Source organism: Crocodylus porosus, unplaced genomic scaffold, assembly GCF_001723895.1.
Source record: "Crocodylus porosus isolate Cpor-Errol unplaced genomic scaffold, CroPor_comp1, whole genome shotgun sequence".
Lineage (NCBI taxonomy): Eukaryota > Metazoa > Chordata > Crocodylia > Crocodylidae > Crocodylus > Crocodylus porosus.
Genome location: NW_017728948.1, coordinates 51,007,661 through 51,024,758, shown reverse-complemented (window position 1 = coordinate 51,024,758; position 17,098 = coordinate 51,007,661). Strand labels below are relative to the sequence as shown.

The 17,098-nt window shown below is 45.3% G+C and overlaps 1 protein-coding gene across 3 annotated transcripts in view; it reads left to right on the top strand.

Annotated features, from left to right (window-relative positions):
* CORIN (corin, serine peptidase) overlaps positions 1-17,098 on the top strand; it is a 236,358-nt gene that overhangs the window by 92,089 nt on the left and 127,171 nt on the right. For all 3 annotated transcript variants that reach the window (XM_019553231.1, XM_019553230.1, XM_019553232.1), the window contains one exon: positions 2,558-2,739. In XM_019553231.1, the coding sequence (XP_019408776.1) occupies positions 2,558-2,739 (182 nt within the window). The remainder of the gene's footprint in view (positions 1-2,557; positions 2,740-17,098) is intronic.

The following is a 17,098-nucleotide window of genomic DNA, read 5'->3' as shown; positions in this document are numbered from 1 at the left end:
ATCCATCAAAAGTAGGACTAACACTTTTTCCCCTTCAGGTTCTGCATGTGTTCAATTTTCGGTTCATACTCAGCATCTAGCAACCTTACACCAGTGTCTGCTTGGGGGGTGGGGAGAAGGAGGCAGGGGGAAAGTGTGTGGCATGTAGTCTGGGTTTAATAAGGAAATTAAATGTTTATTTTAAACAATTAATTGCAGGTTATGAACAAAGTGATCTTTTTCACCTATGGGATCTTGCTGGTATTTGGTCTTGATTTGAGAGTCAGTGATGCATTATTGTTGTTATTGTAATTGATGATGATAATCAATATTTTAATAAGTTGAACTATTTTGATCCACATCACTAGCACTGTAAATACTACAGGTCATACAATAAATTAAGTTTGTAGAAGTACAGAGAATGGTCATTTATAATCTCTAATTTCTAATCTGGATCTGGTTTTATTGTGTAAATTGTGCATGACATATGAACCAGGATTTACTTTTAGGTCTGTTAAGTGATTAAAAAATTTGATTGCAAATTGTTGTGTGATTTAAAAAAAATATTCACAATTAATCATAATTTTAATTGCACAGCTTAAAAACTGAAATTATGCGCAGAAAAACTCAAAATTATGCAAAATTATGCAGGTTCTTTGTATAGTTGTGGGTGGGTATAAGCTTTGTGTGTGTGGGAATTTGTCAAGGTGTGGGGGGCTGTGGGTGTGTGTGTGAGGCTCATAGACTAGGGAGGGGTGGTCTCTGCATGCCCTGGGAGGATGCAGGGTACTTTGGGTCAGGAGTGAAGGCAGAAGCAGGGCTGGGGGAGCTGTGGCTTGGGAGTGAGTGGCAGGGGCAGGGCATGGGCATACTACCTTCCCCACCCTCCAATTATATTACCACCCCACCCCATACACGCACATAGGTGTCTTCTTTTTTGAAACTAGAAATATGGTACAGGAATGCAGTCTGGCAGTGTGTAATGCAGCACCCAGCAGGTAAGTCTGTGGAGGGGAAGGAGCAGGGGGAGAACAAAGAGATAAGGGGGGCCAAATTGAGTCCCCCACAGTGAGAGAGGGAGTGGGGCAAGGGCAGAGGCTAGGGTGAGTGAGGCCACAGAGCCAGGGTGGGTCATGGGATGGAGCAGTGGGTGGCTTGTCCAGGGGTGTGTGGGGGGTGTGCACCTGCATCACTGTGCGCCCCCCTGGGGGAGGCATGGGGGGCATGTGCCCCCCAGATTTGTGCATGCAGCAGAGGTGGCTTCCTGCTGCAGGCTGGGGCTCTCCGTCTTGCTGCCTTTGCCGTGGGAGCTGCACATTGGTCGTACCATGCATCCCCTGCCCACCCAGTGACAGGAGGTACAACATAGTATTGTGTGGCTCCTGGGGCAAGGGCAGCAGGTTGTAGAGCGCCAGCCTGAGTCCAACCCATGCACAGATCTGGGGGGTACATGCCTCCCTGGGGACGTGCACAGTAGTGGGGAAACCACACATCCCCTGCACTCCATCCCACAACCTGCCCTCACCCCAGCGCCCCATTGACCCCATCCCCTCCACCTGCTCCTGCCCCACTCCCTCCCTCACCCTGAGGGCCTTGATCTGCCCCCACCCCTTCCCTCTCCCCATGCCCCTTTGTCTCCATAGACTTACCTGCTGGGCATTGTTATACATGCTGCTGGGCTGCATTCCTGGTTGTATGCAGGCTGCAGCTGCTCGTGTGCCTGAGTCTGTGTGCGTCCCCTTCATCCCCCTGCCCTGCCTTCCTGCTGCAGCAGCTCGGAGTCTGCACCCAGGCTGCCCTGCAGTCCTCTGCCCCCCTGGGTGGCTTGGAGGCCTGGGCATGGACTTCAAAACTACATGCATGAGTAACATGTTAAAAAATTACTGCAAGAACCAATTAACCATTTTTTAAACTTTCCTCGGCACTTTTTTATCAATGAGCTATAGATGTTGTTACTTCACTAATCACCTCCTTTTCTGGATCATTAATAAATATAATGATAGATATTTTCTGTTTATTTTACAATTCCTACTAGGCCATTATTTTATTATTTTAAATTTTTTCTTTCTGTGATTTGCATATTAAATGTTTAAAGGACGGAAGCCAAATGGCAATAGTTCTATACATATATACATTTAACATAAAATAGGGATACATATTTATATTTATATTCATCTGTATACCTATTGTGAGAGAAAGAAAGACTGGTGCACCTTCTTTAAACTGTTTATTTAATAGGTAATTTCTAAAGCCAAGTTCAAAGACTATTTAACTTCATGGCCTCATTCCTCATATTTATCATATTTTAGCTATTCAGCACGGACAAGATTGAATTTAGTTAGAAACTCCTTGAACTTGGATTTAAATGGAGTTTCAAAGCCTGGGTAAATAGGCCCTTCAATAAATAATTAAAACTATAGATAACTTGCCTTTTATCCTGTACTGCCATGTTGAATATGACCTTATTATAAATGTTTGTTTATTTTTAATTTAAAAAAGGAAAAAAGTAGAAATTTATTTCATACCCTGATAAAAAAAATAATTCTTGGTGTCTTTGTTCTTTCCTTCTTTCTTCTAGTCGAGGACTCCTGCCCTGCAGATCATTTTGTGAGGCAGCAAAAGAAGGTTGTGAACCAGTCTTGGGGATGGTGAATGCTTCTTGGCCAGAATTCCTCAAATGCTCCCAGTTCCAAAACAAAACTGAAAATGACAACACTACGAGGGTCTGCTTCTCACCGCAGCAAGAGAAAGGAAAGCAATGTATGTGTCCCTGTTTAACCACCGGACTGTTTTAGATTTTGTGTAATATTTTTTTATTTTGTAGGCTAAATTTATCCAAGATATCCCTGGAGTGAACTTACACATATTGGCTGGACTGGACTAAGACCTACTACTAATGCTGGTTGATACTTTCCATTATCAGAAATTTTATTTATAAGGAAAATTATTACTAACTTTTTAAATTTTTGGATTGAAGCTTTCCATGCCAGATGCCACCTAAACCTGAATATATATGAGGATAAGCAAAGATACTTGCCTCATTTAAAAAGAAGCTGTTTGATCTTTACTTTGAAAAGATCTAATGGCCCCAGGCTTTTGAGCAGGAACTTGAGATTGAGCAAGGGAATGTGAAAATGTACCTAAATTTGGCTAGATAATAAACCTTTGAAAAATTGCAAGTCATGTGCTCAGTAGAGACGTCTTGAAGTTGAACAGATAAAATTGCTTAAGTTCTGTGTGCACTGATCATGTTCCATCTCTTCATAGCTCCTAGATGTGATGGGAGTAAACATGCTTTGCCAGATCTCAGAATTAAGAATAAGGACCCTGCCTCTCCTGTGTTCTTGACCTACTACCTGGCAGGTGTTCAGACAGCGCAGCGCAGTGTTTTAGTTGAATGTTGAGGGACTGAGAACTGTCCAATCAAGAGCCTGGACTAGGAGATAGAGTGGGAGGAGAATAGGGGAGATGGGAAACTAGACTGATGAGGCAAGGAAGCTTGGACTAGGAGCTAGTCTCAGGGGAGATGGGGCATTCGGAGATAGATCTGACAAGCACCTGAGATGCAAGGAAAGAATTGGGACTGGAACAGCAAAGAGACTGAAATAAGCAGCCAGGGAGAAGGAGGAGGTGGAGGAAGGGAGACGGTGTGGAGGCTAAAAATGGGAACTGAAGCAGGGAATGATTGGAGGCTGGTGGGTGACAGGAATGGCTGGATAAGGACATGAGAAGAGGGTAGTTTGAGGAGGGAGACACAGAGAGGAAGATATTAGTATTTAGAAAGGGATTCCAGAAGGAAGGACAAGGAGACCAAGACTCTCTCGTAGAACCAGATCCACTGCACAGGAGGCTCCCAGCAGGTGGATGAGCCCTGTGCCCAGGGCTTGGGCAGATAGATGCCATGGCAGGTAGGGGTGCCCAGCAGCACCCAGCAGCCTACACATGGGGCAAACCCACCATGCCTGCAAGGGGATGCCACCTGGCTGGGGTGGGATGTAGAGCTCGGGGGCTTCTGACTCCAGACTCAGCCCCCTTGCCTGCTGGGCACAGTGCATGGAGGGTGGAGCCGCCCCCGGTATAAGGGCCTGGCCATAGGAGCTCTCATAAACAGCTGCCACAGCTGCGGTGGCTTGCTTGGGCACTGGCCTTGCCCACCTGCAGCTCCCTTCAGGGGCCTGGGCCAGGGCAGGTGCTGTGCAGGGTCACTGTGCTGCAGGCTCCCAGCTGGCTTGGCCCTGAGCACCACCTGTGATGGCTGATCCCAGAGCCTGGGGGGCTCCTACTGCAACTGGGGGTGGGGGGGGAGGGGAGCAGCTTTGCTCTGCTTGCAATGTTCCCAGCATGCACAGAGGATAAGCTGGGAGCCCCCCAAGCCCAGCATCCCACCATGGCCAGGCAGCATTCCCTCATGGGCAGGGCTGCTGTGTCCCATCCCCACAGAGCTCCCTATACAGCTTTAATTGTTTCCCTTTATGTAATTTTTTCACAGGACCCTTATTTCATTCTTCTGCAGTAGATAGATATGTGGTGGGAATGAATCAAGGTTATGCAGTAAAGGAGAATATTTTCTGTAGGGTCCTTTTTCTTGTGTTGCAAATGTTGGAATGTGTGGGATGACTGAGACCAGAGAGTAGCAGAAAGGAAAAGGATGGTCTCCTGGTCAAGGCAGTTGAATGCTGCCCTGGAGAACTGGTATTCTTATATGATGCTGGGCAGATGCCTTAACTTATACTTTTATAACATGGTCACTTTTTGGTTGTTTCATATTTTCTGCATGTCCAGCTTGAGAGAGTAGGGCTTTATTTGCTGACAGGTGGAGCACTCACTTCAGATACAACTGAAGTCAATGGGAGCTGTGTTTTGAACATATCATGTGTTGTTTGAGTATCTGAAACGTGACTCCCAAAATTAGTAGATTCATTTGAACTTAATCTCTCTGTTCCTTCTATTCCTCTGTGTAAAATTGAAATAATGCTACCTCCTTATCTCAGAGGCACTGCCAAGACAAATTCATCAAATTTTATGAAGTACTCGGATATTACTGTGAAGAATGCCATAGAAATGAGGAATTTTACAATTCTGTCTTCAGGTCAGGGTTTGAACAATGTGTAGTTAGTATACAAGACATAGGGCCACCACCACCCACTAAAAATATGGAAAAAGAAACTAGCACAGAGCACCTCATTAACCAAGCAGTTTATTTCTCATATTGAATGAGGGCGAGGCTCTGCTGGAAAATGTATGCGATTATACCAGTACTTTTAGCATAATTGATTTAATGTGCAAGGCACAGAAAGGCCAGAGGTCAACACAAAAATAAGTTTGCCTGACTTTTAGACAAATATGTTTAGTAGAAACATTTAAAAAGCTCTAAATCTTGTGAAGCTGATCTGTTAGCTGATCTACCCAACAGAGTTTGCTGGTTACTTTCATGTTTCTGAATCCCATAGACTGATGTGATGGATTTAATATGCCCTTGGGGTCTGACCCTGAGCCTATTGAAGGCAATTGTAAAGATCTCAGAGATTTCAGTCATGCAGATTCAGCTCATGTAAAGCTAGAGAAAGGTCTGATACAATAGTGCCTAATGCTCTATGTTCCATAATTTGCAAGGCATCTGCCTGATTGTCAGATTAGCAGGAAATGTGGATCAGATGGTAAATTATGTAGTGGAAGCTCGTTGTTCATCAGCTAGGGAAAACATCTGGTATGAGCTACTGCTTCTACCTGGGCAAACTGCAGTGCTCTTTGTTTATCATTAACAACTCTAAGATGCTATTTAAGACTAAGATAAACTTGCTTGGGCATATGCTTATGTTCATTTAAACAGCTTTTGTATGGAGAGTCTGATGAATGTTTAGGGCCTACACGACACTGAATGTTCTTTATGTTCTTACCCCTTTTAAAAATAAATAATTAACTAAAGATTGTAGGGGGGTTAGTGAGCTGTAATCGCTTTAATGGCCCAGAAAGTGTAGGAGAGGTAAGGGTTTTTTATGATAACTTTTATTAAACCAACTGCATAGCTGGGAAAGGTGTTAGACAAGATTTTGGGCATATACTACCTTACCTTAGCTCTCCAGTTCACATCTAACCACTAAGGTAGCATATGCCCAAAAGTTTGTCTAACACTTCTCCCAGCTATTCAGTTGGTTCAATAAAAGATACCTAAACTAAAGACTGAAGTTTATTGAGTTGTTGTGGTTAGGAGGAGAAATTTATATTGGAGTCGGGTATTTCTTTGAAGCAATTGTGTTTCTAAAGAAAGCATAAGGTTCTGTTTCCTTAAACAAGGAAGAATCAAACATCTGTAGGCACTTTTGTTTGTTCGCTGCTCCAAGCCTCTTTCAGACCTAAAAGCCCTCTGTGGGCTTTTTTCAGGGTCACATGCTTAGTACATCTGTGCCTGTGTCCTCAGCTTTCAGCTGCTTATTTTCTCCATTCCTTCCTTCAGTATTTACAGAAAGAGGTCTCTAGAGTTTCCCAGTCAGATTCTCCCTACACCCACATGTATCTTGCTGGCATCTTTGTTTTTGGTGATGACATTCATGTTATTTGGAGGGGCTTAACTATTTTTTATGTTAAGCAGTATTGGAAGGTGGCTGTTAGCCTTACCAGTTTCAGTGAGAGAGAATCTAGCCCCTAAAAAGTTTTTTTTTCATTTGTTTTCTGGATGATGGTGTCTGAATATTGTATATCCTCTATATTTTTATTACTTAATAATGGTGATCCCCAGATTTTACTCTGGAGCCTCTTACTGCTTTTCAGTGCTCTCTTATGGTACATAAATGCAATTAGCTTGGTCTGCCTGAAACCCAGATCACTTTTTGCAGGTCCCTGCAGTTACCAATTTCCTTGATTTATGCCTATAATAATGAGAAATACCTAGCAGAGAAACATATCCATGTAAGAGGCAATCTTTCAGCCTTACTTTCCTCTTTCTATGTGTAAATTAGGAGCAGTTTACTACTTTGGTATTACCAATATGCTGTACCTAGTGTGGATGCAGTTATACCCTCAAAGCTTCCCTCTGTATAAGTACAGAAAACCATGCACAGGAGTGAAATGAGTTATACCAGCAAAAGTTCAGTTTCATTGCTATATCTGTACCTAGAATAGGAATTTTTGACAGCACAACTGTATCAATTAAGATGGAATCATCTTTGTGCCAGTGACCAAAGTTGCTGAAGACTGTCAGATGTCTGTAGAGCAGGGGTCGGCAACATTTTTGGGCAGAGTGCCAAAAACACCTGCACCGTCAACTTGTAAGATGTTGGCATGACAGGGGCAGACAGTTGGGGAGCCTCCAGGGGCTGATCCTTGTTGTGGCAGTGCAGCCTGGCCCCTTCCCTGAGGTGCAAATGTCAAGCAAAATGCCTTCATGTGCCACGCTCTGGCACGTGTGCCAGGGGGTGCCTACCCTTACTGTGGAGTAAACCTTGCCTAAGAGTAGAACTTCCTCCTAGGAAAATATGGAAAGAGCAGAGAAGCCATTTTCATTTCACAATTGCCACAAGGTAAGGAACAGAAAAGAGATTTTTCTCTACCACTTCCTTCCCTGCCAACTGCTCTGAAGAAGGCATGAGAGAGAATGCTAACTGTATCACTTTGTAGGCTGGCTACTTTCTAACTAAACACAATGGTATCACCATTTTATAGCTGCTCAGCAGTGGCACAAACAACACAACGCCATGATATCACAGTGCAATAATGGTGAGGTCACGATAGCTTTTGGGCTATTACAGAAAAATACCACAGATTTAAGGTGCAGAAATGTTTGAAATGAAAATGTTACTTGAGTTGGGAATGTGACAAGGGACTTATTGTTACATAGGAAAACAACACTTAAAAAGACTAGCACTCTCTCACTGATGACTAGGCTCATAAAACATACTTATATTATGGTAGCGGAATTCAGCATATCTACTTTTTAATTTTCCGTTATTTCACCCTATGTGTCCACAAAGGCTGCAAAGCAAAATTGGCTGATATGAAAAATAAAAGCTGTGAAAATTCAGCTGTGGAGGTTTGAAATAAGAAATATTTACATTAGTTTTGTAGATTAGTTGTGAGTACATTAGGGAGTGTGGGCCCATTTCATCAGTCGTTCCTCCCACTAGAGGCTTATACTCCACCTTTTCTATATACTTGGAAAAACAATATTTAAATAGGATTCCTGTGGGTCTGAAAATGCACCTCCCTAGCCATGAAAATATTTCAGTTATAATCTTGGTGGTTTTAATTCTCCCTCTCCCTCATCTGATTTGCTTTGGCAAGTCAAAGCTGGCCAGGATGTTAATAGAGACTGGTTTTCAGTAATTTAAGTGCAAAGTAAAGCATACGTAGCACCCTGGTTTCTGTGAACATGAAGCTCATGGGAGAGCCCTGGAGTTGTTTCATAATAAAATAGGATGTACTGTAAAATGTTTTTAAATCAACAATAAATATAGATGCTCCTGTATTTCAAACAATGAAACCTGTAAAAGAGACAGTCCTGAACTGGCAGCCTTTGGTCAGGTAGCGATTATAAATGGCTGCATGTCCATATAGTTCAACATATGCAGCTGGGCTTCACCTTACCTCTTCCTGGTTAGCACTATGAAGTTGTAAATTCCCTAGCACTGTGGCACCAGTTCACAGTACCTGCAGAGCTTTTGTGTTAGGCCAGTCTTTTCAGTCCCTCCTTTGTAGCCACCTTTCCCAGTTATTCTCCCCACTTAACTTCCCATCCTTCCTGCTCCCCTCAGATTCCACGCCTATATTCCTGTTTCAGTTTCAGAGTTGCCTTCTTGTGGATATGTTAAATGCTGCCTGAGTTGACTTGGACCTGAGGGGAGAGCATATTTCCAGATCGACTCCTGCTGCTGACCCGCTGATGTTTGCACTGTGTCTTGTGGACTTTAGAAGGTCTACAGGGAAGCCAGCTTGGGCATGGGAACAGGAATCAAAACTTGGACTACCTAGGAGAGATGATAATGGGAGGTGATTCATGGAAATTAGGTACTCAAGAACTGAGGACTGCCTGATTTTCACAGAGTTATTGGTTTATTCCCACTGCATTGGAGAACTATTTGCTCATCTCCTGATTTTCAGTGCTCCATAGAGGGCAGGAGCACTAGAGTAATGCATGCTCGAAAAGAGTAAAATAACCCAGATCAGATAAGGTGCATACACATAGTCTCATTTCTAGGCATTATATGGAGAATAAAGGCTTAAAAAGTAAGCGGTGTGACAGATGTGATTATTATGGATGCAGCAGAGGTAATATAGTGGTATTGTGGCAGGTTTGCAAAAGGATACTATTTTTTCCCCAAAGGCATTAGATAGATTGATAAACTTACCTGTAGTCTTCTGATGATGTATTTCTTGACCCCACTTACTGATTGGTTTTCCCTTTCCATACTCCCAGCTTCATTTTTAATCAATGTTATCACTTGCCCATAGGTCTATATCTTTTAAAGTTGCACCAAGGCAATGCTCAGCAGCTGTAAGTGGTGCTTTTCATGCCCATGTTTCTGCACATCCTGTAAACTCATTATTGTAGAACGAGTTTTGGCTGTTTGTACAGTGCCTAACATCACAGCACCTGTGGGTCTTAATAAATGCGGCAATAAAAATAATAATCGGGTTCTTCGGGTCTCAGCTTATTTTCCAAGGTATGACTATAGATGTCTAATGTAGGTTTTTTGTGCTGCTTTCCATGGGCTTGAACAGTTTTGAAAAAATTACTTGTTGGGTAGAGCGCTGGCTAGACCAAATCAGTGGTATAATCTAGGAAAAATCTTATTCAGCACCATGTCATCTAAACTAATTCTTCATGATCGTATTTAAGCACTGTAAAATTTTGTAATTTAGACAAGCTCTTAGCTTGTTTTCCATTTCCTGTTGCAGTCTTGATATCACTTGTACTTGTCCAAGTAACACAGCACTGGGGTTGATCCAGAGGGGGTGCTATGGCATGGGTGCACTGTTTCAGGAAAAGCAGCTGGATACTTTCTTAAGTTCCCAAAGTAGATACAAATCTCAGCACCCATTTTCTTCCTCTCTACACTGAGACACACCAGCTTATTCCTCCACCCCCCTGCACACTGCTGCTGTTGTTCCCATCTGACCCAGGGGCAGAAGGAGGAACTCCATAGCTGCTCCAGCTGGGATGTATGGGAATCCAGGTCCAGTCAGGGACAGCAGACAGCAGTGGGTGGGCTCCCCTCCCTGCCCGGTTCCCCGCCCCACCCCTGTCTTCCCTGCCAGACCAGAGAGCATGCATAGGGAGAGAAACCTGCCTGCTGCCACCTCTATCTCCAGCTGAGCCCCATGCAACTGCGCCCTGCGGCCCCAGTTGAAGTGAGGTAGGAGCAACTGGGATAGTGGTGGCTGGGTGAGTCTCATCTTTCTGAGTAGAGAGGGAAAGGGACAGTGACAAAAGGAGAGTGGAAAGGGGAGATTACCGTCTGCTTTGGGTCATTAAAAAAAGTCCCAAGCTTCATGGTCTTCTGGCCCTTGTTCAGGGGGAGAGGCTGGGAGTGGGAGAGTGCAGCCACCCCTGTGTGCCGGTCACTGCTCCCACATCCCTCTTTTTGAATCCTAGAGTTAGCATTACTCATTTCTGCATTGTATTTTTGTAGCAACATTTCTCAGGAACAGAATGGCAGTAAGTTTCAGGAACAAATTAGCTTGGGATTGCATACTCTTGCCAGCAGCAAGAAAATAAGTTGCACACTTTTTAGAGATAAAAATTTGTAAATATAAATTGCGTGGCCTTGAGACTTTAGTTCTTCACTAGGTCTAGGTTGGCAAGAGCTGTGCAACAGATGTAATTCAAGTCAAAGACAATAATAGTTTTCAGTGTTTTCTTGCTACGCTTATGTACACATAAAGCTTTACATTTTTAAAACACACCCTGCATTTCCAATTTGTGGTTATTCCAGGACAGCTCTTAGTATTATTGATTTTGCTTACAGATGTCTCTCCTAATGCCCTATAGCAGTGCTTCCCAAACTTTTCCACAGCATGACCCCATTTATGGCCCCATTTAATCAGTATGACCCCATTCTCTCAGCATGGCCCTTCATTTTGTTGCAAATTTTCTTATGATCAAAATTCACTATAATTAGAGGAAAATCTATGGACTGAAGTTCTGGCTTAGATCCAATAGAAACATTAAACATTCCCCTCTATACTGAGACACACCAGCTTATTCCTCCACCCCCCTGCACACTGCTGCTGTTGTTCCCATCTGACCCGGGGCAGAAGGAGGAACTCTATAGCTGCTCCAGCTGGGATGTATGGGAATCCAGGTTCAGTCAGAGACAGCAGTGGGTGGGCTCCCCTCCCTGCCCGGTTCCCCGCCCCACCCCTGTTCCCACTCTAAATTTTCTCCAAAATCATCTTCCTCCTCTACTTTTCTACTCAATGTCTTACATGGAATCCTCTTGGTCCTGCTTTGTAAACCGTATCTTTTTCCATATTATAAACCATCTATATAATTATCAGTAGAATTATCATACTACCCCACTATTTCACCCATATCCTGCTTTCTTAAATTACCTTTAATCACCCTTAATGGACAATTCAAGCATTAGATCTTCATTTTTCAGGCTCCACACAACCTGACTTACCTTCTTGATTCCTTAGCTTTATGGAGCTGCCTCACTCACTGCCCCTCTGATGTGTCCTATTCCTGTGCCCATACCTGTCCCTTTTCTTTTGAGCTTCTCTTAGTCTGTCATTTCTTCCTTTAGGTACATCTGTAACACAACCTCTTCCTCTGAATCCTAGTCTCCTCTTCAGGCACTCACCTTAGTGTTAGTCCAGAATGCTGTGCCAAATTTAAACACACATTTATGATTATTGCATTCATTTCACTGTAATATGATGTCCATATGTACCTCAGAGCCATTAGGGAGACTGATTTCTTAGCTCATTCTTGGAACAGTGTCTGCTTTGTGTAGACTGCCCTGAGACAGAACCTTGTCAGCTCTGACGCTTTTTGGGGATTCTGGTTATTATTACTAACATCAAGCCTTCCCTGTTGGTTCACTTTTGTTCCTAGAGACCTAGCTACCTAGACCCGGTCTTGTCTAGCCTATCACCACCCTCTGGGACCTCTCTGCTAGGAAAGACCAGAAACAGTTTCAAGTGAGCCCATGAATACCCACCAGGTCATGTAAAAACACTTTATCATCACCTTGTGGTCAACTGCATCAAAGGTTGCTGAAGGATCTAGTAAGATCAGCAAGGCACAATTTCCTGTTTATCTCCAGGCAAAGACCATTGATGAAGTTTTGCAAATCTGTGCAGACCTTTTTTAATTTAGAGCATTTGCAACTAGATCATTTGGATTTTGAGTGATGGTTAAGTACTGTGAAACTTTCATAATTAAAACTAACCTGGAGAATTTCATTTTCCATTCTGTAAAGATATACTATTGTAAACTTTTCACCTTATGATTATCCCAGCAGTCTGTTATTCAGATGCAATCTTCCTAATTTTTTCTTGGTCAGGAAAGTTGCAGTAATTCTTTACTCGGAAAACCACAGCAGTTAGCCTGAATAAGCTCCCTTCTTGGCAAAATGTGGGACTTAATTATTGTGCAAATAAACAGACTCCAGCAATGCCCAGGGGACTGAAGGGGCTAAATGTAAGAGTAATTGGAATGAACTCTATAATATGTTTGAAGATGCCACCGTGGGAGCTTTTAATATGTTTTAATTGGATAAAGAGTGTTTAATTGGAACTCCACATTAAAAAGCTCAGGACAGGCACATGCTGGTTACATACACCTTGTTAAGGCTGTGTAAAAAACAAATAGCTGAAATATATACAGAAGCAAATCTCAGAAGGGGAGGTTGTACAGTGGCACAGACACACTCCCATTTCAGTTGATGCCACTGTGGGAGCAGGACCTAGGGACTTTATTTTTTAAGTCTCCAAAGCAAGTAAAAATCCTCTCTTCCTTCTCTGTGCTCAGCAGCACATTCCCTCCCCTACTCCCCCCCTTTGCCTCCCCACCATCCCTGCCCACTTCTGCAGCTGCCATTGCCTGCTTTGGGGGTGGGTGGGGAGAGGGGGGCTCCCAGAGCCACTCCTGCTTGCTCCAGCTGGGTTCCACATGGAGCAGGGCTCAGCCATAGACAGCAGCAGCAACAGCAGGTGGGTCCCTCCTCCTTGCCCTGTCCCCTTGTGCTCCCTGCCAACCTGGGAGCAGAGCAGGGTAGTGGAATACCGAGGGTGGTATGACAGGGGCAACTGGGCACCAACTGGGGAAAAAGGGGGACTAGCTTTTGCCACAGTCATGTGATCACAACTGTGACTGTGGCAGCAATGGTGACCAGAAGTCACCGTGCCATGCACTTAGCTGCTTTGATACACTGCTAGTTTAAGAGAAGGGAATCTGCCTTCTGCTGTCATTGCCACTGCTGCTGCCACCACTGTCTCCAGTAGGGGAAGGAGTAATGGGGTAGGAGGGGATGTAACTCTGAGCACAGAGGGGAAGGGAAGGAGGGAGGGAAAATTCTTACTTGCTTGAAGGACTTAAATGTCCCTGCTGCTGCTCCTTTAGCACTATCTGCTTAACTGGTGATGACGGGAAGACTGGAACTGGGGATGCAGTCACCCTGCAGCCCATGTCATTCACCTTCCTTTTTGAAAGCTTGGATTTACACAGATCTCTCTTTCTTAACAAGATATCTATATATAGATGTATATCTTATATAAGATATAGATATATATATAGGTGCTTATTTGTTTGTGTGTATGTGTGTGTCCGGCTTTATAGTTCAACAATACTAATCATTTTCCCAGTACAATTAAAATTATCTGAGTCTGCTTTGAGTTTTATTTGCTATGAAGTTTCGTTTTGCCAGCTGATTGTATTATCTTGTCCTGTGCAAGGCACTGCACTATAAAAAAATACCAAGATACCTCTGTACACCAAATATTTTTAAGAGAGATGGGCAAGATATAAGTATAAGACAATGTCAACAGACTGTCCTTTTGTTCTGTGTTTGTATCAGTCCCCAGCATAAAGAGGTCCTGGAATGTGACTGTGGTTCCTAGGCACTAATACAGATACTGATGACTGCATAAAGCTGCAGAAGCAAACTGTTTTCAAACCCAAGCATCATACATCACACTAGTCTAGATCTTTTTGTTGTTCTGATGCATAAGGAAGATGCCCTCCCCACTAGTTTTGCTTTGATGCCTGGCCTGTCAGGATCCATATAAATTTAATCAACAGAGCATTTCAAACTTGGAGTGACTAAAAGCAGCTGCTTCTGGGCAGGTATTTCTTAGTCAAAATTTTGACTTTGTTCTGAATATACAGTGCAATTTCACTGAAAAAGATACCCTAAAATCAAGAAAACTATTTTTCTTTTACAAACTTGCATTAGTTTTATGGGTGGGAGAGGGAAAGAGATGGTTTGTAAATGTATAATGTTAATATTAATTAGCTTTAAAAACAAAGGTAGTAAAATACTGCCTTGACGGGAGATAATACAGGGTGCGTCACATGAGACATTTACTGCACAGTTGCCTAATTAACTTCTCAGTAAATGTTTCAGTGTGTACACATGTGTCCCTATTAGGATGCATGAAACTAATAAACAGGGATTCTGGTTTTCTCTGATTAAAAAATAGCAAATTCTTTGATAGACACTCCAAACCCCATTATTAAAATGAAAGGCCCCTACAGCCCTGCCAGCCCTGTTCATGCCCCTCACTTCCCCTGCCACAGCCCGCTTGCCCTGATTGTGCTCTTCACTTCACCCCACAGTGCCCTAGCCCTGCTTGTACCCCTCACCCTTCACCCACAGCTCCTGCTCTCCCCAGACCTGCTGCAGGGAGCCCCCAGCTGCCAGGGCTATGGGGCCAGGGACCCAGGTTTGCAGCCCCCTGCCTCTGGCAGGAGAAGGCGGGTGCTGCAGTAGACCAGAGCCCAGCTCCTGCCTTGCTGCCTGCCTGCTGTGGGTTCGAGCAGGGGCGCAGCTCTTCACAGCAGCATGCAATCCGGGGGGGGGGGTCCAATGCCCCTCAGATCTGTGCATGGGGTAGGGGTGGGCATGGGTTGCCCACTGCAGGCTCGGGCTCCTGCTGTGCTGCCCTCCCCCAGGGCCTCTGCAGCCTGGTGGGTGCGACCCAGAGTTGCAGGGCAGAGTGGGGCCATGCAGGAAAGCCCTGGTGATGTGTCCATTACAAGCAACCACGCCCTCTGCCCCTGTGCACACCTCTGCGTGTGCAGGGAGCATGTCGCCAGGCAGCATGGAGCTTGAAGTGGCAAGCAACTTTATTGGATGCCCTGCTGTTCCCTGCAGCAGCAGGCTGTGGAGGCCCTGAGGGAGGCGAGCAGGGTGGGAGCCTGAGCCCACAGCAGGCAGCCTGCCCCACCCCTGTGCCACTCAGATCTGGGGGGCACAGGTCCCCTTTGCCCCTGGGACTGTGCGCAGCAGCAAAACTGGCCACAGCCCCCAATCCCCCCGGATGAACCGCCAACAGTCCTGTGCTGCTCAGCATCGGGGCCCTGCGGCTGCACATTGCAGCCCCAAGTCCCATGCACTGCCTGGTTGGGCAACAGCCCCAGTCCTGGCCCCAGCCCCCACGCTGCCTAACTCTCTCCCTCCCTCTCCTTGCTCCTTATGGGGCCTCAATTCCACCCCCCCCGCTCCACTACTTACCTGTGGGAGCTGCTCTCCAGGCTGTCTGGCAGCCATGTGCATATACATGCACATGATGCCCTCTGCTTGACTGCCCTTCTCCTGCTCCCTCCCAAGCCCTTACAGGTTGGAACTCTGCCAGCCTGCAGAGAGGGTGGGGTGGGTATATTGGAGCCCCCCAAGGTGGGGGATAGCCTTCAGTTCACCCACCTCACCCTCTAGCAATGGCTGGGGAACCCCTAAAACAGGGTCTCTCTGCTCCTTTCCCCACTCCCATTCTGACAACTTTGCAGCCTTGAAGGCTGACAGCCAGCAGCCAGATTCCCCTCCTTCCTGGAACCAACAGTGAACTTCTTGTTGTTCCAGGGGATCACTGTAACTCAGAACACCTCCTGAAAAACATTCTTGGTTACAGCGGGGAGCTGCACTTCTGTCTGCACTCAAGAATTGTCATTTATTGGGCCAGACTGTAGGTGCATCTTGCCTGTATCACATGGGGTAGGTACAAATGTTCAGGGAGGTTAGGGGAAGGTTAGATCATGCTAAAAATAACCACCTGATCTAGCTTAGTTTGCCCATGTGCGGATCTTACACTTAGATCCCTACGTAGGCCAATCTGAGTACAAATTGTATAGAAGTTCCAGGAAGGTTAGATCAGTCAAAAAATGGCCCAATTTAATTTTAGTGCACCTCAGATGTACACTAAACTAGACCAATCTAACAGAACGTCTGTACACATTTCTAGCACAGCCTTGGTGCTGGGAAAGCCCAGGTACTGGCTCCAGCCCAGGGGCTATGCTTTTCCTACCTCCCTTTCCTCCCCCACCCCCCTGCAAAGCTGGTCAGTCTTTAGTCCCCCAGCCTGCCTGTCCACTTCCATGTGGACAACTCCCCCTGAGCCTGCCAAACCCCCATATTCTGCAAGCTGCAGTCTTGGTTTTACCAGTTTTTTCTGGTGCTAGGAGCCAATCAATTAAGTCAGGTGGAGAGAGGGGCAGGCAGGATTGGTAGGGGGTTGGTTCCTTGGGAGGGGTTATTTGGGGGTGGGGGGGTTTCAGGATAGCCCCTTGGGAGGGAGCGTGCCTCCCTGATCCTGCCAACCCCCTGATCCACACTTCTGCCCCTGCCCCCACCCCAGCTTACTTCATTTGGGTACTTGGCACTAGTGAAGGTCAGTAAAACCAGCCCCAGGAGCCATTTGTGGGATCAGGAGTGGTTTGGTGACATTAGGGTTCTAGGGGCACTCCAGGGGTGTTTGGCAGGATCAGAGAGCCTTTCTGATCCTGCCAAACCCCACTCCAATCCTTCCAAGCCCCACCCCCCACTAGCCTCCTGATTTCCCCTCCCCCCCACCAGAGCCACGCGCACGATCAGAGGTCAGGAAAACAGATCTTACGATGATAAGCTGAGAGCCATGGGACTCTTTAGCCTGGAAAAGCGTAGGCTCAGGGGTGATCTGATGGCCA